The 24577-nt window shown below is 34.5% G+C and overlaps 1 protein-coding gene across 1 annotated transcript; it reads right to left on the bottom strand.

Moving 5' to 3' along the window:
- Positions 1 to 2668: 2668 nt before the first annotated feature.
- LOC138708868 (regucalcin-like) lies at positions 2669 to 21901 on the bottom strand. Its single transcript, XM_069839128.1, has 6 exons — positions 21730 to 21901; positions 14374 to 14544; positions 11069 to 11278; positions 6971 to 7189; positions 4690 to 4802; positions 2669 to 3025 (listed from the first exon to the last, which is right to left on the bottom strand). The coding sequence occupies exons 2-6, from the start codon at positions 14531 to 14533 to the stop codon at positions 2795 to 2797; spliced, it is 933 nt and encodes a 310-aa protein (XP_069695229.1). The 5' UTR covers positions 14534 to 14544; positions 21730 to 21901; the 3' UTR covers positions 2669 to 2794.
- Positions 21902 to 24577: the final 2676 nt, after the last annotated feature.

Here is a 24577-nt window from a genome sequence, read left to right as displayed (position 1 = left end):
GATTTTCATAATATTAAATTGTAAGTGATTTAATATACTGTAAATTTAAATGTCACCTTAAACGTTACTGTTCAACATTCTTTGTTTTTCCCAACGCTACCTAGTTGAGAAAGATTAAATATTATTATTATTATTATTATTATTATTATTATTATTATTATTATTATTATTATTATTTACAAGGAATAGCACAGAATTGCTCTGAGCTCTTATATTTTCATTCCCCCCTTTATTGACTGTGATTTCTTAAGCCATTTCTTACTTTAACTTCTAAACAGTTAGATGATGTTACATTTTCAAGTATGATTCTCATTTCCGGCAACCAATCGCGTTGCAGGTCGGCTACATTTAAACGTGTGCGTCATGTGATTCGCTGATGAAGACGTCATTCATTTCTTAAGGCTCGATAAATACTTAATATAATCGCCCGCCATTTTGGCTCTTTCGTTGGCGTTCGCAGAAAGCACACGAGGACGTTATTTGCCGCTCAATTATTTGCTCAATTACAGTGCGTTTGATTTATTATCATAGGAGCTACGACATGATAATGTTTAACGGTGTGGCATATAGATTCCTCGTGTGGTAGCTCGGCAACGAAAGAACAAAAATGGCGAACGATACTACCTACCTAGACTTTATAGAGCCTTCACTTCCTAAGACATAAGCAAAGAGGAGGAGTCACGCCGGGAATAACAGCGTCGCGACTATAATACAGATTTTATTTAAGTCTTAAATTCTTGTCTAATATAATCATTCTATAGACATGGACAGTCTATACCAGTGCCCTTATACTGTGTCCACACTAAAAGTATACAGAAATAACCGCTTATATCGTAACTTAGATAAGGTTTATTAAATAAATCTTTTCTGCATTGTATAGAGTAACTGATAAAAGTTTTAGTTTCCACTAGTACATTTCAACATGAGCACCATTTATAGCTCGACAGGTACCGAAACGATACTCAACCTCTCGCCAGGTGTTCACCAACATATCAGGTGTTATAAGCTCAACTGCTTAAAAAAATTTAAATTACGATTTATTTAACGACGCTCGCAACTGCCTAGGTTATATCAGCGTCGCCGGTGTGCCTGAATATTATCTCGCAGGAATTCTTTTACATGCCAGTAAATCTACTGACATGAGCCTGTCCCATTTAAGCACACTTAAATGTAATCGACCGGGACCGGGATCGAACCCGCAACCTCGAGCACAGAAGGCCATTGGCATACCGACTACGCTACCCAGGCCGACTTGTTGAACGAAATAATTCACAAGATACCTACCAGCGATGGGTAGCTTTCAATTACCGCATGCGCTTTTCATTTTTAGTGGAAAAAGGCATGTACAATTGAAAGCGTTCACTCTTGCATAAATTGCTTGATTGCGTAAAGTTGAAAGAAAAGTTGAACCGTATAAATCAGGGATCATCAGCACAGAGCACCCTGGGCCTAGCGTCTCTTACCCGCGGAAAACGCACCATGGTGCACTCATAGCTGCTAGCGGGTATGCTCTCTATCTCTTCCTGCTGCACGACGGTGCACACGGGACGGCACCGCTTACCCTTTGCACATTTCAGCGAGTGCTGACGACCACTAGTATAGATTTACCTTTAATCTTTCTCGTTCGGTAGTTTACCGATTTGTTGTGCGTTGTATTGTGTTCAGTGAGCGTATTCCGAATCTCAGCGCTGGGCAATCTAATGACATCACGGTGTTCCGAATTTCAACGATGACGTCATTGATGCTCCACCGGTGTCGCACCGGTTCCATCAGCTTGCAGAGGTGATAGCAGTCTCCATCAGCCGCCATCAGTGAATCCGATTGGTTCTTGTATAGAGCGGGTATTAGCAGACGAATGACATCGTGCATTGTTGTGTCATGGCGGTGTGTTCTGCTGTATTGTTTGTAATGAGCACAACGTAAAAACAATATGTTAATGGCTTATGAGCGAACATGTCAACGGACCAATTATTACTACCGGTTCAGGAAATAAATTGTTTATGCTCTCTTTTCTTTGAACGAGATGACAGTACGGAAAATTCGCAAAATCTTGCTAGCGTAGCACAGACAACTTGTACAGTCGCCATGATAGCCATCGAACCTTCCAGCACTTTTGTTCCTATTTCGCTGCAGCGTGACGTCATTATTGTCCATCGGTCCGGTGAGATTCGGAATACGCTGATTGTTAAGCTCTCATTTTAACAGAAATTATTACGCAAATAAACTTTCTCCTTTCCTCTTCTCTTAAATTTTTGCTGCAGCTCTTTAATGTGATTCATGCGATATTGCATTCCATTATATAGAGGCTATAAGTATATAAATTGCGAGAATTATTAACTCAAGATTATATGAACTGCAGGGACTTTGTTGAGATGAGTCTATCGAAGTTGGTGTGGCGAAGAAGTGAAGATTAGTAGTTTGTTTATAGCTCTCTAATTTAGGAATAGGATTTATTTAAGCACTGCAAATCTACGACACGGGATTCCCAGCTTTATTTTATTTCCCAAGAAGGTCATACTAAGAACTTTTATCTTCCTAAAATCTAACAGTCTCTACAGATTTAAACTCGCGAATTTCGAATTCCAGACGATAAACAATGACTGCTAAACTACCGATGATTACTTGCTGAGGTCTTGCTAGCAGAAAGAGCTACAAAAGAATGTTACAATTTATTCTTTTGCCATATCATTTCCATTTATTCAGCTCAACATACATATTTCTCTGTAGATTTAAACACATTTCTCAACAATCATCTTCAAAGCCGTTCTGTTTATACACATATGGAATATGTTGTTTACAATTTGACTGGCTGTCCTGGGTATCCTTTAGCGCCAATACCTGTGACATGAAAGGTGGCACCAGACAGTGGATATTTTTTCTGGAGTTCTTCACTCTGATTCAAGTTTGCACTGGTGACATACAATTCATCAAGTTGAGGTCCTCCGAATGTAACGGATGTGACTTGGGGTGCAGGAATTTCGATCTCTAACAGGAGCTTTCCTGTCATGGGATCTATACGAATCACCTGGAAACAAACTTCATGTGCTTTACTATATAACTATGAAAATTGTAATAAATTTTACACAACAAATACCACTTCCCTCACTATACGTGCTACATGCCCTGCCCATCTCAAACGTCTGGATTTAATGTTCCTAATTATGTCAGGTGAAGAATACAATGCGTGCAGTTCTGCGTTGTGTAACTTTCTCCATTCTCCTGTAACTTCATCCCTCTTAGCCCCAAATATTTTCCTAAGCATCTTATTCTCAAACACCCTTAACCTATGTTCCTCTCTCAGAGTGACAGTCCAAGTTTCACAACCATACAGAACAACCGGTAATATAACTGTTTTATAAATTCTAACTTTCAGATTTTTTGACAGCAGACTAGATGATAAAAGCTTCTCAACCGAATAATAACACGCATTTCCCATATTTATTCTGTGTTTAATTTCCTCGCGAGTGTCATTTATATTTGTTACTGTTGCTCCAAGATATTTGAATTTTTCCACCCCTTCGAAGGATAAATCTCCAACTTTAATATTTCCATTTCGTACAATATTCTGGTCACGAGACATAATCATATACTTTGTCTTTTCGGGATTTACTTCCAAACCGATCGCTTTACTTACTTCAAGTAAAATTTCCGTGTTTTCCCTAATGAGTACAACATAATAATAATAATAATAATAATAATAATAATAATAATAGTTTTATTTTCCCTGGCAGAGTTAAGGCCATCAGGCCTTCTCTTCCACTCAACCAGGATCAAATCACATACAGAAAAATACATACCGGTATACAAATATTAACTTAAAAATAATAATAAACATAATTAAGTAAAAATAGAGATTGAATACATATACACAATCAGTATTAACTTTAAAATAACAATAATAAAAAATATATATATAGAAAAAAAAAGAGACTGAATACATAATCACAAACAGGAACATACATTCTGTATACAAGTATTAACTTAAAAAAAAAGAATTAATACATATGAATATAATCTCACAACTAAAGGAATAGTATACAATTAGTATGATCAACACAGCACGTGTTACATTGAGACAATGACAATTATCTACATATTAGTGCGAATGGAAAAAATAAAGTAATGACTGTGTATAATAATAATAATAATAATAATAATAATAATAATAATAATAAATAAAAATTATACCTAAAAAACTAATTCTGTGCATTTAAAATATTTCTAAACAACCTAATTTTAAACAACTGAGGACATAAAATTCGCACCGATTCAAAATGAAGTGTTTTTTATGTTTTCGTGTGTACTGAATGCAAAAATGTGTTTTTTTTATCACCTACGGTTTTTGTTGTACATTAAAATCCACCTTTTCAGTAACCACTCCGCCAGACAACATCTGGCGCACTTCTTGGTTTCTAACTTAAATGGAAGCTTATACACTTTTTTCAGTTTTAGGATATGTTTCCGGTTTATATGTGTTATTTGAGAAACGTCATGAACTATTCTGTTACTGCAAATACTCGAGAAACTCAGTATTTGTGTTTCTCTTGGCATAGTTGAGGACAATGTGGTGCAGTGGCGTAGGTACGCAGAATTTTGCCAAGAAGGGGTCATTATTAAAATTATTTACAATTCAAAGAAAATCGGTATATAGGCCTACCGGTATATAATGCTTGCCATAAAATACATTACCTTACTTCCTTCAAAGCATGCGACCCATAGTTTTCCTTCAGTGTCAATAGCCATGCCATCTGGTATTCCTTCAACGTTGTTTGTATCGTAGTCAAAAGCTGTTCTCTTGTTTGCTGGAACAACAATTATAATGTCATAAATATGATTATCTTTCCTGATAAATAATACCCATAAGCAGGGATGCATCCAGGATTTGGTTTTGGAGATACTTCAGATAATCTAAATTTGAACTGGTAATGGAAATTACGGGAAAACGGCTGAACGGATTTTAATAAACGACCCCTCATTTTGAAGCTTGGAACTCAAAGTTTTTCAGAAAAATATTAGTTTTCAGTGAAATGTCAATTTTTCAACATAATTTTCCTATTTTTCAAAATCCATCTGTCGTCAGTTTTGAGAACTAGCTAATTGCATTTCAGAATAAAACAAAACACACACTACAGTAAACAATATTACACGAAGGCCATGATCTGCAAGAATGCTGACATATTTAGAGCTCAAATTAAATTGGTTATTAAAAACTTAAGTTACTAAAAATAATTTACAGGTTCGATTCTGTGGTGTGTAATTTTCTGGGTACAGCTGTGTATTGGATATTAAAAACTACAAACCTTGAGGTGGTTTGATGACATTATTACTATTAGAAATGAAGTATTATTGTAGTTCATGCCATGATGTGACTATTTTTCATTAATTATATATATTAATGCTATATTGATGATATGAAAGTGAAACGTTTTGGGGTTATATAAGTAGATGTAGAGAATAACTTGAATTAAATTTTGATTTCTATATTTTACTGAGTGGCGGCTATATAGTATATGTTACTGAAAGCTATAAACCTTACGTAAGATAATAATATTATTTAAAAACAAATACTTTTATAGTTATTAATCAAGTGGGGTTGGGTCTTTTTCATATATTTAATGGCGATGTGGTGTCGATATTTATATGCGTGATTCTCTTGAGTATTGGCTCGAGAAAGAGTATCTTTCATTATTATGGAAGCAAATAACTTTCAGAATGTCTGGTATTCTTCATTGAAAATAAATCTGAAAAATGTTTATTTGAACGTCTAATGAACTTAGTTTGCAGCATTTGCTGCACAAGCCACTAGTATACTATATTTTTTTAATGTTAGTCACTTCAGAGCACGTAATGTATAGCTAAATTTAATCTAAATGTTAATTTCATTTGTTACAGATATTTTCAAAGATAATATACTAAAGAAAGTAAACGAGTACTATGAAATAAAGGACACTGACTTACAAAATATGAGCCTGCTAAAAATTCTTTAGTAGGTCTGCTCGCCTGTCACTTGTTCTAAAGTGTAGTAGCTAAGTCTCATTTTCGGAGTGAGTCGTACAGAAAATCACTTATCCAGAGTATCCCAAATTGATGTACAGTAGTGGCAAAAAAAAACCGGACTGACCCTTGTAGCTGATACAAAAAAAATCTCGTGCTGTGTATTGTGTCAAACTGTGGTAATTTCAATATTGATAGTGAAGCCATTTAATGTAAAAATACGCAGTTATCTTTGCCGAATAGAGGTAGAAATGTAATATTGATGCCAGATGAAAATAAAACTCTCAAAGTTTTTTCGTCTGTAAGTATGAGGCACTGAAGGAAACAAAAGACGGTAAGAATCGAACAAATGCAATAAATTTCATTGTTACAGTTAATTATACAAGATGGATGTGTTTTGTGACTAGCAAAATTTGAATCTGTGATTCTGAAATCAGCTACAAGGATCGGCCGGTTTTTTTGCTACTATTGTACACACATTTTGAAATAGTATTTTTCAGCAACGAAATGAAACAGAAATACGATCTGTGCGGTTTTTTATATTCCTTAAACCCGTACTGGGAGTTTCAGCTTTTCTTGCCGTAGAGTTTACAAATACGTTTCATGAAATTATTTGGAAATAGTTTAGTTTCGATGTTTGAGATGGGCAGTGCATGTAGCACGTATGGGCGAATCCAGAAATGCATATAGAGTGTTAGTTGGGAGGCCGGAGGGAAAAAGACCTTTAGGGAGGCCGAGACGTAGATGGGAAGATAATATTAAAATGGATTTGAGGGAGGTGGGATATGATGATAGAGAATGGATTAATCTTGCTCAGGATAGGGATCAATAGCAGGCTTATGTGAGGGCGGCAATAAACCTCCGGGTTCCTTAAAAGCCAGTAAGTAAGTAAGTAAGTTTAGTTTCGATGTACGGGCTAATCGCTATGTCAGCATACTCATTTATCAAGCAGATACTAATATGGATGGATACTCACAGATTTTTCCATTTTCAACATCAAAGTCGAAGGCATGGACTTTTCTAGTTGTTGAATCAATGTAGTACATAATCTTCAGATCTTCCGTCCACGCAAATCCGTTGGAAACTGTTATCTTTTTCAGGTGCTTTGTTGCCTTCCAGTCTTTGGAGAAACTATACATTGCGCCTAACTCTGGGATAATTTTTTGAGGAAATTCAGTATCTGAACACATTGTTCCTGGAATAAGATAAACTCATGAAATGTAATTGCTTGAATGTTATGCACATGTATCTTTAGCTGAATATGTGTGGAAATTGTCCTATCTTTGTAAATAAACCCTTATCAAATTGTGTTGCTGTTTTCAATTATGTTCAGAGATGGCCAACAACATTTTTTTTCTGAAATTCGAGTAGCAGACAAAGAAGAATTTCGTTTTTGAGGTGAAGTTACTGCGAAGGTAGAATAAGTCTTGATTAAAACAGGCGCTACTTATAGGAACGGATTCGTTCGACGCGTTATAACTATTATTCTTTGCACTATTTTATATCGCCTCTGCCCACATGATCAGATTCCGGTTAGATAATTCTAGGTGGATTTCCACACGGACCATGATGAAAATGAAGGATGTCATGATAATTGTATCGATTGCAAGGCCTCCAATCGCGGTAATATCGAAGATATAAACGAAATGGTTGACGCGAAGCTTATTTTGTTAGCCCAACTATATGAAGAGCTTTATACAGGGTGATCCGTTTGAGTACTGATAAAATAAAAACACCGTAAAACATTTACTACTGAACTTTATTTCTTGAAACTTTGTGCATATAACACTGAAAGATGGGAGATTCCTCAGAACTCAATAAGTCGCAAATTGAAAGGACAGGGACCGCTCAAATTGCAGATTAGATTTCACGGCGCTTCTTCCGACGGCCTTCACATGCTTTGTCATCGAACAACAGATGACGGCGTCTTGCCATCCTAACGGCAAACACCAGACAACTCCTCCTCGCCCCGTTCCGTGATCAATTGATCAATGTCAGCCCCCTCGCGTATGTGGTACCTAAGAGGTTACGTCCAATTTCGGCTTCCCCTTCAAAATTTTATAGAGCTCCTTCAGGGGAGCAGCGTAACCCGGAGTGAGACTAGTGGCCAACAGGCTTGGAGCTCACATATTTAGTTTTGTACAGCCCCCAACCCACTTGCAAGGACGCGTTTTGCGTACCTTTTAAATTTTCCTCCCAATTCTCCTTCGATTTTTCGATTTTTTTTTCGAGATTCCTCAGAGCTCAAAATGACCCCCATTGCGCACCCTGCACAACTCATAACTGTGATGAAATTCAGGTCATGTCCGTTGTAACATAAGAGGGGTGATTTATTGAAAAGCTTGAGTAATTTTTACTCTCAGATCATCAATGTTCCTGAGTTTCTGTGAATAGACTGTCTTTAACAAAACCCCACACGAAGAAGTCAGGAGGGGTTAGATCTGGGGAGTTTGGAGACCAAGCCAAGAGATAGCTGCTTCTCGTACTGGGTTTCGCCTGCAACCTTTTGCATGTATTTTAACACAGAATCTGTTTCTACAAATGTTCGATACCACAACATTATGGAATCATATTTAGGTACATTACGTTCACCATACTCACGTCTAAATTCCCTTTGAACTCTTTTTAACACTTTCAAATTTAGTAAACCAAAGAACACATTGTGCCCGCTGTTGATTTTGTAGTAGCCATTTTAATCATCTAGGATTTTAATTTGTCCTTTCAGATTATGGATTGTTGATTGTCATATATGGAAACTCCCATCTTTTAATCATAATATGACCAGCTAGAATTTTTCCTACTATCATAATAGCTTTATAATAATAAATTGATATTATCCATACCCAAACGGATCAAACTGTAGTTTACAAAAATAGAATTATAGCAATATAATATACAAGAAGAACATATTATGGGATGTGACTGGAGAAATGATGAATCAACTAGTTATGTTCTTCATAATTCATTTAAGTTACAGAATTATTCATTTTATTTCCAGGTTCAGTTCAGATCACAATGAAATAATGCGCTCTAGCAACAAATAACATATTTGATTATCAATTCGGAAATAAACAAGTGAGCGATATTATAATAAGAATCCGAACGCGACGAACGAATTTTTTTCGGTAAGTGGTTGCCAACGTTAATAGGATGATAAAAGCGAGAAGTGAATTCGTCTAAAAGCCTCTCACTCAAGGACAGGTTTTTTTCTGTCCTATAGCTATGTCCAGCTTCAATTCTGAAGGAAGCATGGACAATGATCGTATTGAAACCTTTTAGAATAGCAGTTCTTAAATTGTGGTACGCGGACCTCTGGGGTCCGAGAGTTAACCGTCAGAGTCCGCAAGTGAGTTTGAAATACGTAATAGTTTGTATAGTGGAAAGTAAATAGCTTGTATACTTGATAATGTATTCTTACCTTGTACTAAGCAAAAGTACAGGGTCTTTCATAAGTAACGAGTCTAACGAAAAATTAACTATTTTGGATAATTTTTTGAAATGATGTACATCCTCACGAGAAAAAAACTCTTCCCGGTGCCGTGCAGGCGATTTGGAAACAAACACCCCCTCCCCTTCAGCCAGAGCTATGAAATGTAAAAACAGTTTCAATTGTTGACAAATTATGTTATACAATTTTCAAAATATCTTCCGTTCTGCTGAAAACACAAATATAAGCGACGTATCAACTCTTCATGGACTGTGGTGAGCATGTCAGGCTTAGTCATTTGTATCGTGTGTTCAATTCGTTCCACTAATTCAGGAATGGTACGTGGCTTAATCGCATAGACACGATCCTTCATGAATCCCCCCCCCCAAAAAATAGAAGTCTAGGAGAGTCAAGTCAGGTGATCGCGGAGGCCAACGGATTGGGTCTGTGCGACCGATCCATCTGCCTGGAAACACTTCGCCTACGGAATAAATGTTTAATTTGAGCGACACTGTTTCCAGTACAAACCAGGCAGCAATTTTTCTCTTCTGCAATAACGTTAAGCGGCTGCGTGGCATTTTATCATTCCAGTCTATATCAACAATGTGTATAGACATGGCCGTGTGCCATTATCCTTGGCGTATAGAAGGCCATGCTCCAGATCATTATAAGTTGACATCAAAAGTATCGAAAATAGTTGATTTTTCGATAGACTCGTTACTTATAAAAGACTCTGTATGAAGATAATTTGCGAGGGGTCCGGCAAAATACAAATCACAAGAAATGGGTCCTTCAACTCTAGGAGACAAATTCATAGACATTCTTAGTGCGGGCTTCCGGTGGATGATCAGCAAACTAACGTTTTTCGTATTCATAAACCAGTGTTAGCGATATGATATGATAAGAATCCTGTACAATTAATCATTCGATAGCCGGCGCTAGTTTAGCGCGCTCGTAGCGCGGGCTAGCGAAATGTCTATGCATAGCACCCATAGAGTTTAAGAGCCACTGATTTAGAATAACTAGATCCGCGACTTTTATAATATGTCAAACATTCAAATGTTCCAAATTGATCATATAGGCTACTGTTACAAAGTCTATGCCTTGCTATTAGGATAGGCTCTCTTGAATTTTGTAATGCAGCAGAAGACGAGAGCTCTTTCATTAGTAATTTTGTAAAGAGTTAATTAAGAAAATACATCAAGTTTAATTTTATATTTCGTTGAAACAACTATAACATAAGAGCATTAGTGATGATACCAATTCCTAAAGATAAGCTTTGGAGAACCCTAAAACAATTGCAACGTTTAGTTTAACATTTATGGTAAGAAGAGGTCTCAGCAGTAGATACAGTCTAATTAATTTCTAAGGGCCGTATTCATAGACATTTTTAGCCCGGGTTTCCGGTGGATGATCAGCGTTTTTCGTATTCATAAACCAATGTTGGCGATAGGATATGATTTGAATTCTGTACAAGTAACCAGTGGATAGCCGGGGCTAGCTTAGTACGCTCGTAGCGCGTGCTGCGAAATGTCTATGAATAGCACCCTAAGACTGTTAAGCTAGAATTTCATCTCTCACTGCAAAATGAACTTTTGAGATCTTGTTCATGTAAATACTGAGTGACATAATGATGTATTAATGTACCTGCCCACAATCTACCAGTAGGATCTGCCTTCCCATCGTTCAATCTGGTATCCTGCGATTGTTCAGTGTCGACTGTGCAGACATGTTTCACATCTGCAGGGGTGCCACTCTCACCATCCCATGTCATTATTGCTACATTCCGTCCCACAGTAATGACGAACTTGTCATTGGTACCTTCAACAGGTATAACAATAGAGACAGGACCTCCTTCTGAAACATAAATGGCAAGGAACTATCGTCACTAACTAATCATAATATAGGCTTCTCTTTTAATTCGTATTTAATGACGATGTATCAGTTGTGCGGTTACCTGGCATTCGCCGAACAATTGAGATAGATCTGTTTTCTGATAAGGATCTGAAGTAGACCAGTACTGCCGCAGTTCTAGATTAAATTTATATTTCTTCACTCCAGACATATTTTCCTACAATTTCTTGTTTAATACGACTGAAAATGTCCTTTTTTGTTCTCCAGCATGATAAACAGCCTTTATCGTTAATGAAAATCATGCATTAGCCTATATGCCACATTATTGTACCAGTACTGTAAAATATTACATGCCAACTGAAACGTCATGACTTCTGTCATAACGGCATAACAGCGTATAGATAATTATACAGTATGGACACTTCGCGTCGGTACCTTTGATGTAGCAGGACTGATTTCAATGATCTTCAAACCAGTTTGAGCGTGAGATTCTTTTTTCTCCCAGGCGCTGGCACTGACAACATCAGCTAGCAGTCGACACAGCGGAAATATAACACATACAATTAATACATCTAGGTACATTATGTACTCAAATAAAATAAATTGGATCGATAAAATAATAAATCCGTCATTAACTATAATGCATAGACTCTAGAGTTCCTTTATAATGAGAGTTGAGACGTTGACCCCAACAACAATTAAAATATGTAATGATTTGATAGCGCTGAAAATGGAAAAACAAAACTCCTATGAGAAATAAAATCATATATTATATTATATTATATTATATTATATTATATTATATTATATTATATTATATTATATTATATTATATTATATTATATTATAGGCCTATTATATTATATTATATTGTATACAAATATTAAACGAATTTGATACATAATTTTATAATGTAGTATATTATTTTGTAATATAATTTATTATATATAAAATATAAAAAATTATTATTACAACTAGTTTGTCACTGAGAAATAAGGAAAAGCTGTTAACTTGAATTTATTTGAAGCAAAGCGTTACTGGATTATGCAATAAGGTAGGCGATGTTTGGATCCTGTGTTTCAACTCTATACTCAATTATTATCTTAGCGTATGCTCGATTACACTAACCTCTAGCGCTTGAAAGTAGAACTAAACGCCGGCGCACAGAGAAACAAAACACAGGAAAATTCGCTCAGTGTCCATCCTATATAATCCCTATTCGCTGGACATAACTTGTGCCATAAAGTTTACAGTATGAAACGATTTGCCGTACAATAATATTTAATACATCATTGTTGTCATAGCAACTCCTTTCTTCATAGACCATTTCTTCATTAAAATTTTGATGTTATTTCTCTATTAATTGTTTTATAATGCTATCGTGTGATCTCTTACGCAGAGGGCCCGGGTTCGATTCCCGGTCGGGTTGAATTTCCTGGTTGAGGTTTTTTCAGGGTTTTTCCTCAACCGTAATGCAAATGCCAGGAAATTCGGGCCACAACATCCCTGAATATCACCGGCCTCATTCATCACCGAAATCATATTCATAACAAATCAGTAATACATAAATAATAGTCGCCATCTAGTTCACAACACTAGAACCAGTGTCAACAATAGTACATAGGCCTTCGGAGTTCACCTAAAAGATTAATTCGCGATATGACCAAAGATGTTAAAGCGAGTATAAATAACAGCGAGAAAAAAAATTCTATCGTGCAAAAAATGACATAATTATGAAACACGTTTATAATGCTATACATTTATTACACTCGTCAAAATTATGTAACTCGCTTCTCTCGTTCCATAAACATTGACTCGTGTCATATAGTACAACATAAACTTGCTTCGTCATTTTATACCATTTACGATAGTAATGTAATTGTAATTATTGATGTAGACGTCTTTGCCATAATTCACTTCAACATTTGTTTGTTTATCTATGTACGTACTTCAAATTTATTTCAGAAATTACTCTTAATGTGAATGAATTTCAACTTAGTGGTAATTAACAAAAATTACTAATGCCATAAAATTTGGCACTGCTTTGTCCACATCCTTGAAAATTAAGACCAGAATTCAGATTTAAATAATTATATTGGGAATACCAAATATGCCCTTTACTTTGTTAATGTGTCTATAGAATCGACGTACTAATGTAAAAAGGAAACAATATAATATTCAGGAAGAATTGAAAAATAACAGCAATTAATCGGAATATGTATGATAAAATTTTCTTGTGTTAAATTCTAAAGTACCTTGTTTACATGTTTCGACCTATTTATGGGTCATCTTCAGAATTTAACACAATAAAGTTTTATCATACATATTCCGAAGTGATACAGTGTTAAAAGTTGTGTAATCAAGATGTGTAGTAATTAATCATTCACAACGAATAAATGAATGAATGAAATGAAATGAATGTGGATTACCGTAGAGAATATTGGAGTATTCGCCGGTATCTACTGTAAACACAAAATAAAAATAAGACTAGGTAAAAACGGGAAGAAGAAAAAAAATAAGATTTACGACTTGAGGTTTTTGCTTTGTACAGCAGACCTATCGTTCCAGGTTTTTAGACTTTGCATCGTAACATAGATGAACAAACATCAATTTTGCAGACCAATGTGTCGCCACCATCATCAAAGAGGGCAAGGAAAATCATCTTTTTCTTCCCGATGATAAAGATGACACGGTGAAAATTTCCAATATAATGTTTTCAAGAAACAGTAATATTGTAGTGTCAAACTGATCATATACAAAATTGTCATCATTCTCCTAAGAAAATTGGATCCTTTCCACACTTATTTTGTGGTGCCCTTGAACCATTAAAATGTAGTCACATTGAAGAAGTTTCTTCCTTAAAGTCACTTTTAGAATACGGTAGCTGTATTATAAATATTAAAACATTTAAAACAATTCAGTTGAATTTATAAATGCTGGGAATTTAACTTTATTTTTTTGTTTACTATCCAAGTACAGGAAGCCACAGAGACTCGCAAAACCGGAGGTCCTTCGCAGGCAACCATTAAATAAGAATTAGTTCATTGTTTCCTAACCCACAGAAACAACAATTCATTTCTCAGTATGTAAGCTCTTACCAATTTTGACTGTTGTGTGTTTCTTAGTGGCAGGGACATACTTGTTGACAGTAGCTCCTCTAACGTTCACATAGTACAAAGCCTGAGAGTCGTGGTCCCAGTGAGGTCCTTCCCCTAGTGTGACAGGATCTGCAATCTGAGTAACTTTGGGTGCAGACATCCTCACGTGCCCTAGAAAATAAATTAACTGTCAGCATCTATATGTACCCTTGGGATGGGGATGATTGTCACTATTACATTAAAATCTATTTTCTCTGATTCATCTTTCGTTTGTCATTAATGGCAGCATAGATTCAATATACAACCCTGAGGAGAGCATTAGTAATGAACCAAATACATCTAGTAGGCCTATAAATTATCATAATGCTCAATTACAAAACAGAGGACATTTGTGAATTTTAAGCGTCTTTCAATGTAAACCGAGCATTCTCCAATCTTCCCTATTTCCCGCCTTCCTTGTAGTCTCCGCATATGATTCATATATCTTAATGTCGTCTATCGTCTGATATCTTTTTCTGTAAATGACTTAATTTCTGCTTCGTGTAGGATTGCTAACTTTTTTTTTTTTTGAGGAAATACGGGAGACTAAGGAATCGACAAAATTTCACATAGAAAATTGGCAAATTATTCCGTTCAGTTACTAAAAAACGACTTTATTCTACACTTCGCCAGCTAGGCCTAAATTAAGAGTGAATATAGGTTAAATGGGTCCATCTTCTTGCTTATCAAGTAATGTATAGTTTTAATTATTAACTATGTCACATTTATTGAATTGGATTAACGTTTTCGGACATTATTTGTCATCATCAGATCATCATAAGTATCATGTTATACATACTGAATACTGAATTACAAAATTAAGTGGAACGAAGTAATATTCGGACAAACAAACATGCTTACCACTTGACTAGATAAATGTTACATTATAATTAGACGTGCACTGACTGAGCTGTTTACATGAACAATATCATAATGTTAAGATTAGACACAAATGGAATTATGACGTACAATAATTACATATATTATTAAATATTGATGTGGAAGTATTGTGTTCCTTATAATACGTAAATTAAACTAGCAGGTTACGAACATGCTTCATGCTAAATGATTACTCTGTATTGCATTTTATCATAAATGTTAAAGATTGAGCACAGAATGAAATGTGAAAACAAAATGACAATATGCTATTGACTCTTCATACCACAGGTGATATCTTGACATATGTACATGTATTCCTCAATAGTATAATTTTTCAAACAGAGTAATCATTTAGCATCAAGCATGTTTGTAACCTGCTAGTTTAATTTACGTATTATATGGAACACAATACTTCCACATGAATATTTAATAATATATGTAATTATTGTACGTCATCATTCCATTTGTGTCTAATCTTAACATTATGATATTGTTCATGTAAACAGCTGAGTCAGTGCACGTCTAATTATAATGTAACATTTATCTAATCAAGTGGTAAGCATGTTTGTTTGTCCGAATATTACTTCATTCCACTTAATTTTGTACCGTAATTCAGTATTGTGTATAACACGATACTTATGATGATCTGATGATGGCAAATAATTGCCGAAAACGTTAATCCAATTCAATAAATGTGACATAGTTAATAAAATTAAGATTATACATTACTTAAGCAAGAGAACGGACCCATTTAACCTATATTCATCTAATTTAATTGCTTATCGGTCTATACCACCTTTTCAAAATGAAAATACTAAATTAAGAGTATTTTGAGACAGATTTTCGCGTAATAGTTGAAGTCGACTGCAGTTTGCAGCTCTGATTTCAATAGAACATCTCTCCAATTATTGTTCATGAGATAAAACACCTTCTTTCTATGAGCGTTACTACAAACTAACCAGTTTTTGCAAATTTATAATATTGATATTGTTTGATTTTAAACAGGTGAGCATTAAAGCCAATTTCTGGCAAGCATTACCTTCTAAAAAGACATTTTAAAGCATCTCTTGAACAACAAAATTCATCACATATACAACAATCATTCACGGCAAAATCAAATATTTAGAATCATTATTTTTACCTTATGCAAAAATAAGAGAGAAAAATACACGAAGAGAAGAAACATGCGGGAGCCGGGAGACTGTTAAAATTTTGGGGAAAATACGGGAGATCTCGGGAAATACGAGAGGGTACGTGGTACGTCGCTTTTGTTGTAAATAATTCATTTTAATATACAGTGAAATACGTTAGTTTCTGTTCAGATATTACGGACATTTTTAACATTTTCAGTTTTTCTGTCCTTGATTGAAAATGTTTTAGATGCTCACTTAAATGAATATTTATTTCTGTGCGCGATGATCGCCCGCTACAGTCCACGAAATTGGTCCCTCAGGTCATCAGATCTAACTCCTTTAGATTTTTGTATTTGCGGTGGAGGGAAGACCAGTTGTATACCAGACGAAAGCATAAACTAGAAACGTTTTCTTGGCCGCATTGTGAACGCTGCGCCGATCAGCTGTGTCGAGCTACGAACTGCTGCGCGCGCGATTGCCGTATTTGCGGCCGAGTACGTTGAAGAGGAAGGAGGAACATTTGAAAGTCTACTTTCAAACTGAGGTATGCTTATTTTCCGTGTAATGTAGTGGTTTATATACTTTTCTGTGTTTTTTAATTGAATCTTTAATTCTGCTCACAACCGCTTCTACTTTCCTAGGAATCGAATAGCTGTAGTTCCTTTGATAATCTAACCTATGTTTGCTCAAAATTACCTATAGAAATGATCCCTAAAACACGAGTCATACATAAATAACATATCATACATACATATACATAAGGTAGGCCTATATAATGTTTTCATATTTCCATATGTCTATTTAAAAAGTGAAAATGACACTTTACTTTCATCTTTAAAGTGTGCGAAATAAAAATGGGCAAAAATAGGCATTAACTTCCTTGCATTAACAACGGAAACATGCAGCCCGTTTCTGCGTACAGAAAAATGTCGATCAAAATTGTTTACCCATATACAAATTTATTTGTAGCATATATTACAAAATACAATATTTCCACCCCCATATTTTCCAATTTCATAAGTATTTTTCATTATTTTCCATTGCGTAACTGGTATAACTGGTAATACACTCACGATAATTATTGCTAACAAGAAACGTATTTTTTTCGCAACATTATGGACAGCAGCGGTTACAAAATTATCAAGAAATTTAGTGGAAGGCAATATTGTTAAGCTTATATTAAAGGAACTTCAGATATCAAACTCTGAAGCAAGAAGCAGATGAAACCAAGTAGTAATACAGACAACAATAACCATATCTAGACTACATAGAGATGTCTCTTTGTGCCTGACCTATCAATGAAAACAGATTTTTCATTCATTATGAACCTAGTAGGACCATCATATCCATTGTTACATGCATTCGTCAATTTATTTATTTTTAACTCTTTTGAGTTGCCGAATCATAAATTTAAGTGAATAGGACTGTGTGAAAAGAAAGGAATCGATAATTTTTCTTTCCTTTCTTGTTGGCTGAAAACCGGAAAATTTATGCGTCTTTAGAATTATTTTCGGGACGCCGGGACGAAGATCTCGATTCCGGTACGGTTCCGGAAAATCCGGAACATATGGCAGTCCTATTTAATACATAATGTTCTTAAACATAGTACCGTTGAATGAATTATTTTAGAGTTTGTCAAAATACGCAATTTTTTTAAGCTCTATAACTTTGGTTGATTATTATGATTATTAATGATTACGTAGTCTATAACTTTTTTAGCACTTTTAAAATGCGTGCTTTGCAGTATTATTTGAAATTACATTTTATATTTAAAAAAACTGAGGGAATAAGTATGAAGAGTCCACTGCAAGAATGATGGATGTCACTTTCTTGTCGAAAATGAACCAAGACTGTCAATGCATAGCTTAAGACATATGGAATATACATAGAGAGTTATATGGCATTAATAATGATAGTCATTGTCCAGTCATGTTCGGAAAATCACAGTTAAGCTTTGAGCGCTAAGCATTTCAAACTTTCAATTGCTTCTCCTGCAAAATGCATTCCAAATGACATCCATCATTCTTGCAGTGGACTCTTCATATTATTTAGACAAATTGGAACATGCAACTTTTATTTTAGCAGTTACTCGACCACGGAACTTTATACACTAAAAGACATGAAAATATGCATGAGCTATGCAATAAAACTGTTGAAATATGCATTAAAAAATTTAATATATGCAGGAAAAAATACAATTTAGAGGTTTATTTTTGTTTAACAATATGATATAAATGAAAATAATTTAAAGTAATAATTGCCATCAAGCCATAATAATATTTATTAAATATATTTTCTCTATAAACGTATTAATTACTCACCTTACATACATATTTGAATTGATACATTTCTAATTTTCTAACTTTCCAACTTTTTTAACGTTCTTTGTTTTTCGAGCAATTCACTGAGAATTTCAACAATTTGCAGCATTTCTTTATAGCCAGGATTATTCTCTAACACACGCTTCAATTTTGCACACACTGCTTTACTTCGTGATCCAGGAACTGCTTCCAGTGAGTTTTTATCTTTCGCAGCAGTTTTATGACCTCAGTACGTGACTTTATTGTCACAGGTATCTAAATACATTCATTTTTGGTTCGACGAAATCATAGTAAAATTCTTAATGACATCCAGGGGACCCGTATTTTTATACTGACTCCTTAAAAATTACACTTACATGGCTAGTATGTACTCAGGGCTAGCCTCATGTTAAAGTGGAAAACGACCAACTTATACACTAAGGACAATTATCTATTGCCGTCACAGTAATTTTATATCCTCAAGAGTAATTAACTAATTACTGGTTTTATTTTTAACACAGAGAATTTTTTTAATTAAATAATAAATCGGAAAAACAAGGTAATATCACAATCTACTATATACAGTCGCGAAGCTTGAGGTGTTTTTTTGCAAATCTCGTGATAAAGCGCTCCAAGCGGTTAGCAACTAGAAACAATAGACTGTCCATGGTCGACTTTCGACTGTGTCGTATTTCTATCGAGTGCTAGCTCGTTGCGTATTTCACATTGATGCTTGTGAAATGTTCGTTATTGGTTGTAATGAAAATGTTAATGGCTAAAATATAATAATTGGAATAATAATATGGGACTGTAGCAATAGTAAGAGAAAGAGGCCAGAGTTATCCTTTTTCCGATTTCCGAAAGATTCAGAAAGGTTTCTGGGTTTCCACAAGAATGCTGTGCAAAAACAAAACTCTTAATTTTGAAGTTCTTTGTGACTGTTAGAATCGTGTTAGAATACATTATATCCTTAAATTTCACAATGATATGTTTCAGTCTAACCGAAAGGACATTAGATACCCGTTAAAGTTCTGTCACTTAGGCTGCTAAATTTCCAGAGAAATAAAGGTTAGGTCTACTTTTTTTTCAGAGGATATATTTTTAATTGTAGCTATTAATTTTGTTATTATTTTTATGTATTATTTTATTAAAGACGTAGAAAAATTAAGTTCGTTTTAATGAAATTTATTGATCACGTTTTATTTTCAATTCTGGTGGGATTATTATTGCTTAGGCCTACTTTTTTCTTGAAAGGGTATGTTTTTAATTATAGCTGTTAATTTTGTTGTTATTTTTATTTGTTGCTTTACTAGAGACGTAGAAAAAGTCTGTTACAATAAAATTTATTCATAACGTTTTATTTCCAATTCTGGTGTGATTATTATTGCTTAACCTCATCCCACTTTGTTAACTACGTAAGCCTACACTACAAGTACCGGTACACGTAAGTTACTCCATTAATTCATATTTCCATTATTATTGTTGTAAAGGGAAATGCAAATTAATATTTATTGGTTTCATAGTTAATTATCGCTATAATCTTGAATGAGTGAAGCTATTATAGTAAATTTCAATTCGTTTTGCACAATCAAAAATTATATATAAAATTTCTTGCAGGTATCTTCGAGTTTATGGTGGAATTTAATATATTTCATTAAAATAATAAATTAACTTCATGCATTTAATATTTCAATAATGGAAGGAAGGTGTTAATTTTTCCAAAAGAACACGACAACGAAAGTGTAACATATTTTTCGTCTGCTAGGAGAGAGATCTGCGATGCTGAGGCGATAGTAGCGATCCTAGTGGTGGGCAAGTACCTATGTTTGCATTTTTACTACATATTGAGCTTCGCGACTGTATATAGTAGACTGTGATAATATATTATATTTGCAAAATAAAAATATATATACTTTTCAAAAGGAAAACTAAGCATTTACTTACTACTTACAAATGGCTTTTAAGGAACCCAGAGGTTCATTGCCGCCCTCACATAAGCCCGCCACCAATCCCTATCCTGTGCAAGATTAATCCAGTCTCATCATCATATCCCACCTCCCTCAAATCCATTTTGATATTATACTCCCATCTACGTCCCGGCATCCCCCAAAGGTCTTTTTCCCTCCGGCCTCTCAACTAACACTCTATATGCATTTCTGGATTCGCCCATACATGCTACATGCTCTGCCCATCTCAAACGTCTGGATTTAATGTTCCTAATTATGTCAGGTGAAGAATACAATGCGTACAGTTCTGCGTTTGTAACTTTCTACATTCTCTTGTAACTTCATCCCTCTCAGTCCTAGATACTTTCCTAAACACCCTTAATCTCTGTTCCTATCTCAAAGTGAGAGTCCAAGTTTCATAACCATAAAGAACAACCAGTAATATAACTGTTTTATAGATTCCAACTTTCAGATTTTTTACAACAGACTAAGCATTTAAGTATGAAAAATAAAGTTGGCTTCATTCGAATGTAAAAACCATGGACGGAAAAGATCCATTTTTACTTTTTCAATATGCAAAATCAATAATAGCATGCAATTGCATGAAGTAATTACAAATCTCTTAGTTGGTAATTCAATAGAAATATTAGAGGCATTTAGTTTGTCTCGTTTGCTCCAAATTGATATGTAAATATTAGGACAGATATTAATGGCTACTCCTTGAAGAACAGAATACGAAGAAGAATTAAGATTTTTAAATACAGAGAAAGTGATACAGATCAACTTCTCCACTCGGAAAATAAAAAAATTGCACACTGCTGGAAGCAGACTTTAAAAACAAGAGTATAAAGAATGAGATGTAAAATAGAAATAACACAGAAATAATATGCAAAAAAAAGGCTTTATCGCGTGACCAAACATTAACATTTTGAGTAATGGAACTTCACGAAATTCGGGACGAGAAATATGATAGGATAGGCTTTGCTCTCAATGCGAGTAGGCTACGTATTCGAGTCTGCTGTGAAATGAATTTGGTATGAAGATTATAGTATCACTTACCAATGGAGTTAACGTTAGTTCCCTTCTCGAGTGTATAACGACTGACAAGTGAGTGTATTTTCGCTATAGTAAATTGTCTTTTATCTATCCACACATCCAGCAAGTTTCCCTCCTCCTCCCGCGTCTTGCTTTCTTGTTTTGCATTTATATGTGAACAGATGTCTTCGTTTGACCATCATTGCAAGTGGTCATTGAAAACATCAGGGGTGAACAACTCCATGCAGTTCTATTCGTTAGGAAATGTAGAGATAGAAGTGTATCAGCACTTAATAGTAGTGACTATTATTATTTCGATCTGAATGACGGGGAGATCAATAGTGGATTGATATTTGCTGATGGAGTGGAGTGGACTTTTTCCATTGCTGATGATAAAATATAATTTTTTATGCTCGACCATGCCGAAATGTAGTAATTATACACCTGGTAGTAGCCCTTTAATGCACCTCATTAAAGTACACCTATTCATTATAGTTCAGTTGTTCAGCCAATGAGAAATCACCATTGTACCATTATAAAACCGCAAGTATCGAGTATTCTCGGATATGCAATCGAAAGACAATTAGCGAAACGTCACGGAGGCTGGAAATCCAATACTGTCGTAGAAGGTTATGTTCTGTTACTCTAATAATTAGCGTTAATTGTAAATAATATTCAAATAAATTCAATTTGTCATCTCGTTTTTCAATTCTAAATCAATTTCCAGGTTATATCAAGATTAATGTTCATGTTATTCTCTAGATTATATCAAGGTCAATGACATTCGTTCCTCGGAAAAAAAAATCAATACTTTCGCGTCTGCGCACATCTCACAATTTAGAAGGTCAGTTCCCGCTCTTCACTTAGATAACCATAACATGAATACTTATGAATAATTTCAAGTTAGAAATATGGTCGAGCATAAAAGGTCGTATGAAACTTGCATAATGTACTATTAAATATAATATGAATAATTTATCAGTTAACATTAATATCTGTGTAATGCATACTACACCATGGACACTCGCTGTTCTGACGATTTTGTAGCTACTTTGTTCAGAATTTTCCATCTCGTAAAATATTCACGAGAAAGTCACTGAACCATTCCACATATCAGCTCACAGTTTACGAGACTAAAAAAATTAATCTACTCTAACAATGTTTAGTTGTTTTTATTAGTATATCTGATAACGTGCTAAGACTTATTGATAGATACTTTACAATAACAAATTACGTCGTCATCCTATGGTGCTTCGTCCTGTTGTCGAACCATGCCCTTCCATTTCTCCGTTTCTTGCGGTTGCCTTCCAATAACAAATTACGTAGCCATCAATCTTAATATATAAAATTGAATGTGGGTATGTATGTATGTATGTATGTATGTTCTCTATACAAATCTACACGCTTTGACCGATATGTGCCAAAGTTTGCAAATGTAACCTTCATAACCAGGAGAAGAACATAGGCTACATTAAAATTGTGCAAATGGAAATTAAATTAATTAAATATATAAAAAATAAAAATAAATAGATCAATAATATTCATATATTATATTAAAATGCAAAATCTTCTACAGTCAATTGTTCTTTATTATTGTCTGTTGTATTCAACATAGACTTTCACGAGGCCTTGGAAATTTTAACACGAAATTAAATTACATTGTTGTTACACATCACGAAGGCTAAAACTAGATAATTCATGCAATAAGTATCTTTACGCAGTCCAGGACCGTGTTATGAATTCCTCGATGCAGTTTTGTAGAAAGTGAGCAGACTGTTTTATCCAATTGAATTCTAGAATTCTTTCAAACTACAAGGATTGCTACCACATAATTTACTTAATATTGAATAGCCATAGTAGACCTACTATTGCGAATTATTGACTCGCCAAAATTATGCACTAACAAGAATTTGTGTCAAAAACTCATGCGAAACGTAATATGAGTGGCAATATTAACTGGAAAAACGAAAGAAGATAATGTTTTTATTCCACGTAATGCTATTATAGCCATTCGATTTTAAGCAATTATTATAAGTTATAGTAATATTTGTGATAGTATTACAATATTATAATATTGCAATAATAATATAGAGCCTATTTTACTGTTACTGTTAACCGGTCTCTTATTAATAAGTTATGGTCACTAATGACTTGGCCGTTTATAGAAAAATATGATTTTCTGTTGTGGTAGTGTTCTACATTGCCTTCTCCAGGAGAGTGAATTCTAATGAGTATAGTCTCTGTTACTGCAAAACACCCTGAAATCCATGTATTTGATAGAATACATCCGTTACAGATTGTAGTTTGGCCTTGAAGGAAATTAAATATATTGTGGGCAGAAAGGCTTAATAATGCATAATGCCGTGGTACGATAAATGTTATCATCAATCACAATGTTAAATACAATATCTTAAATATCCCTGTAGCATAAGGTCTTAATGTTGTTAAAACTCTATTCATAGGTGAGACGGAATTATTTCGATTAGTCAGTTTCTTTGGATATTAGTGGCACTTTCTTTAATATTCGTCACTAGGAAGGAGAAAACATAAGTAAATATGGTTCGTTTTGGTTTTATATAGTTCCCTTGCCGAGGTCTCCGATAAGTCTAACAAACAGTTTATTTAGAAATAGACCAAAATTTAAAACCCGGGCAACGCCGGGTAATTCATAAAACTGAAAGAAAAAAATGGCCTTGCTTTTTTATGTCGCTTAGAATCTCGCTGTGACACCCCTGGCACTCACTCATTTGTGACTAATTACACATGTTGCAAAGATCATTTATATATGCAGGCTGACTCAACACGATTTGCTTTGCCAGTACTACTCTGTAATGAAATGTAAGCTATGTACAGAAATGGAAATAAAATTTAT

This window comes from Periplaneta americana, chromosome 11 (genome assembly GCF_040183065.1).
Source record: "Periplaneta americana isolate PAMFEO1 chromosome 11, P.americana_PAMFEO1_priV1, whole genome shotgun sequence".
Lineage (NCBI taxonomy): Eukaryota > Metazoa > Arthropoda > Insecta > Blattodea > Blattidae > Periplaneta > Periplaneta americana.
Note: the sequence above shows the minus strand (reverse complement) of the source record. Positions and strands in the feature narration are given on the sequence as shown.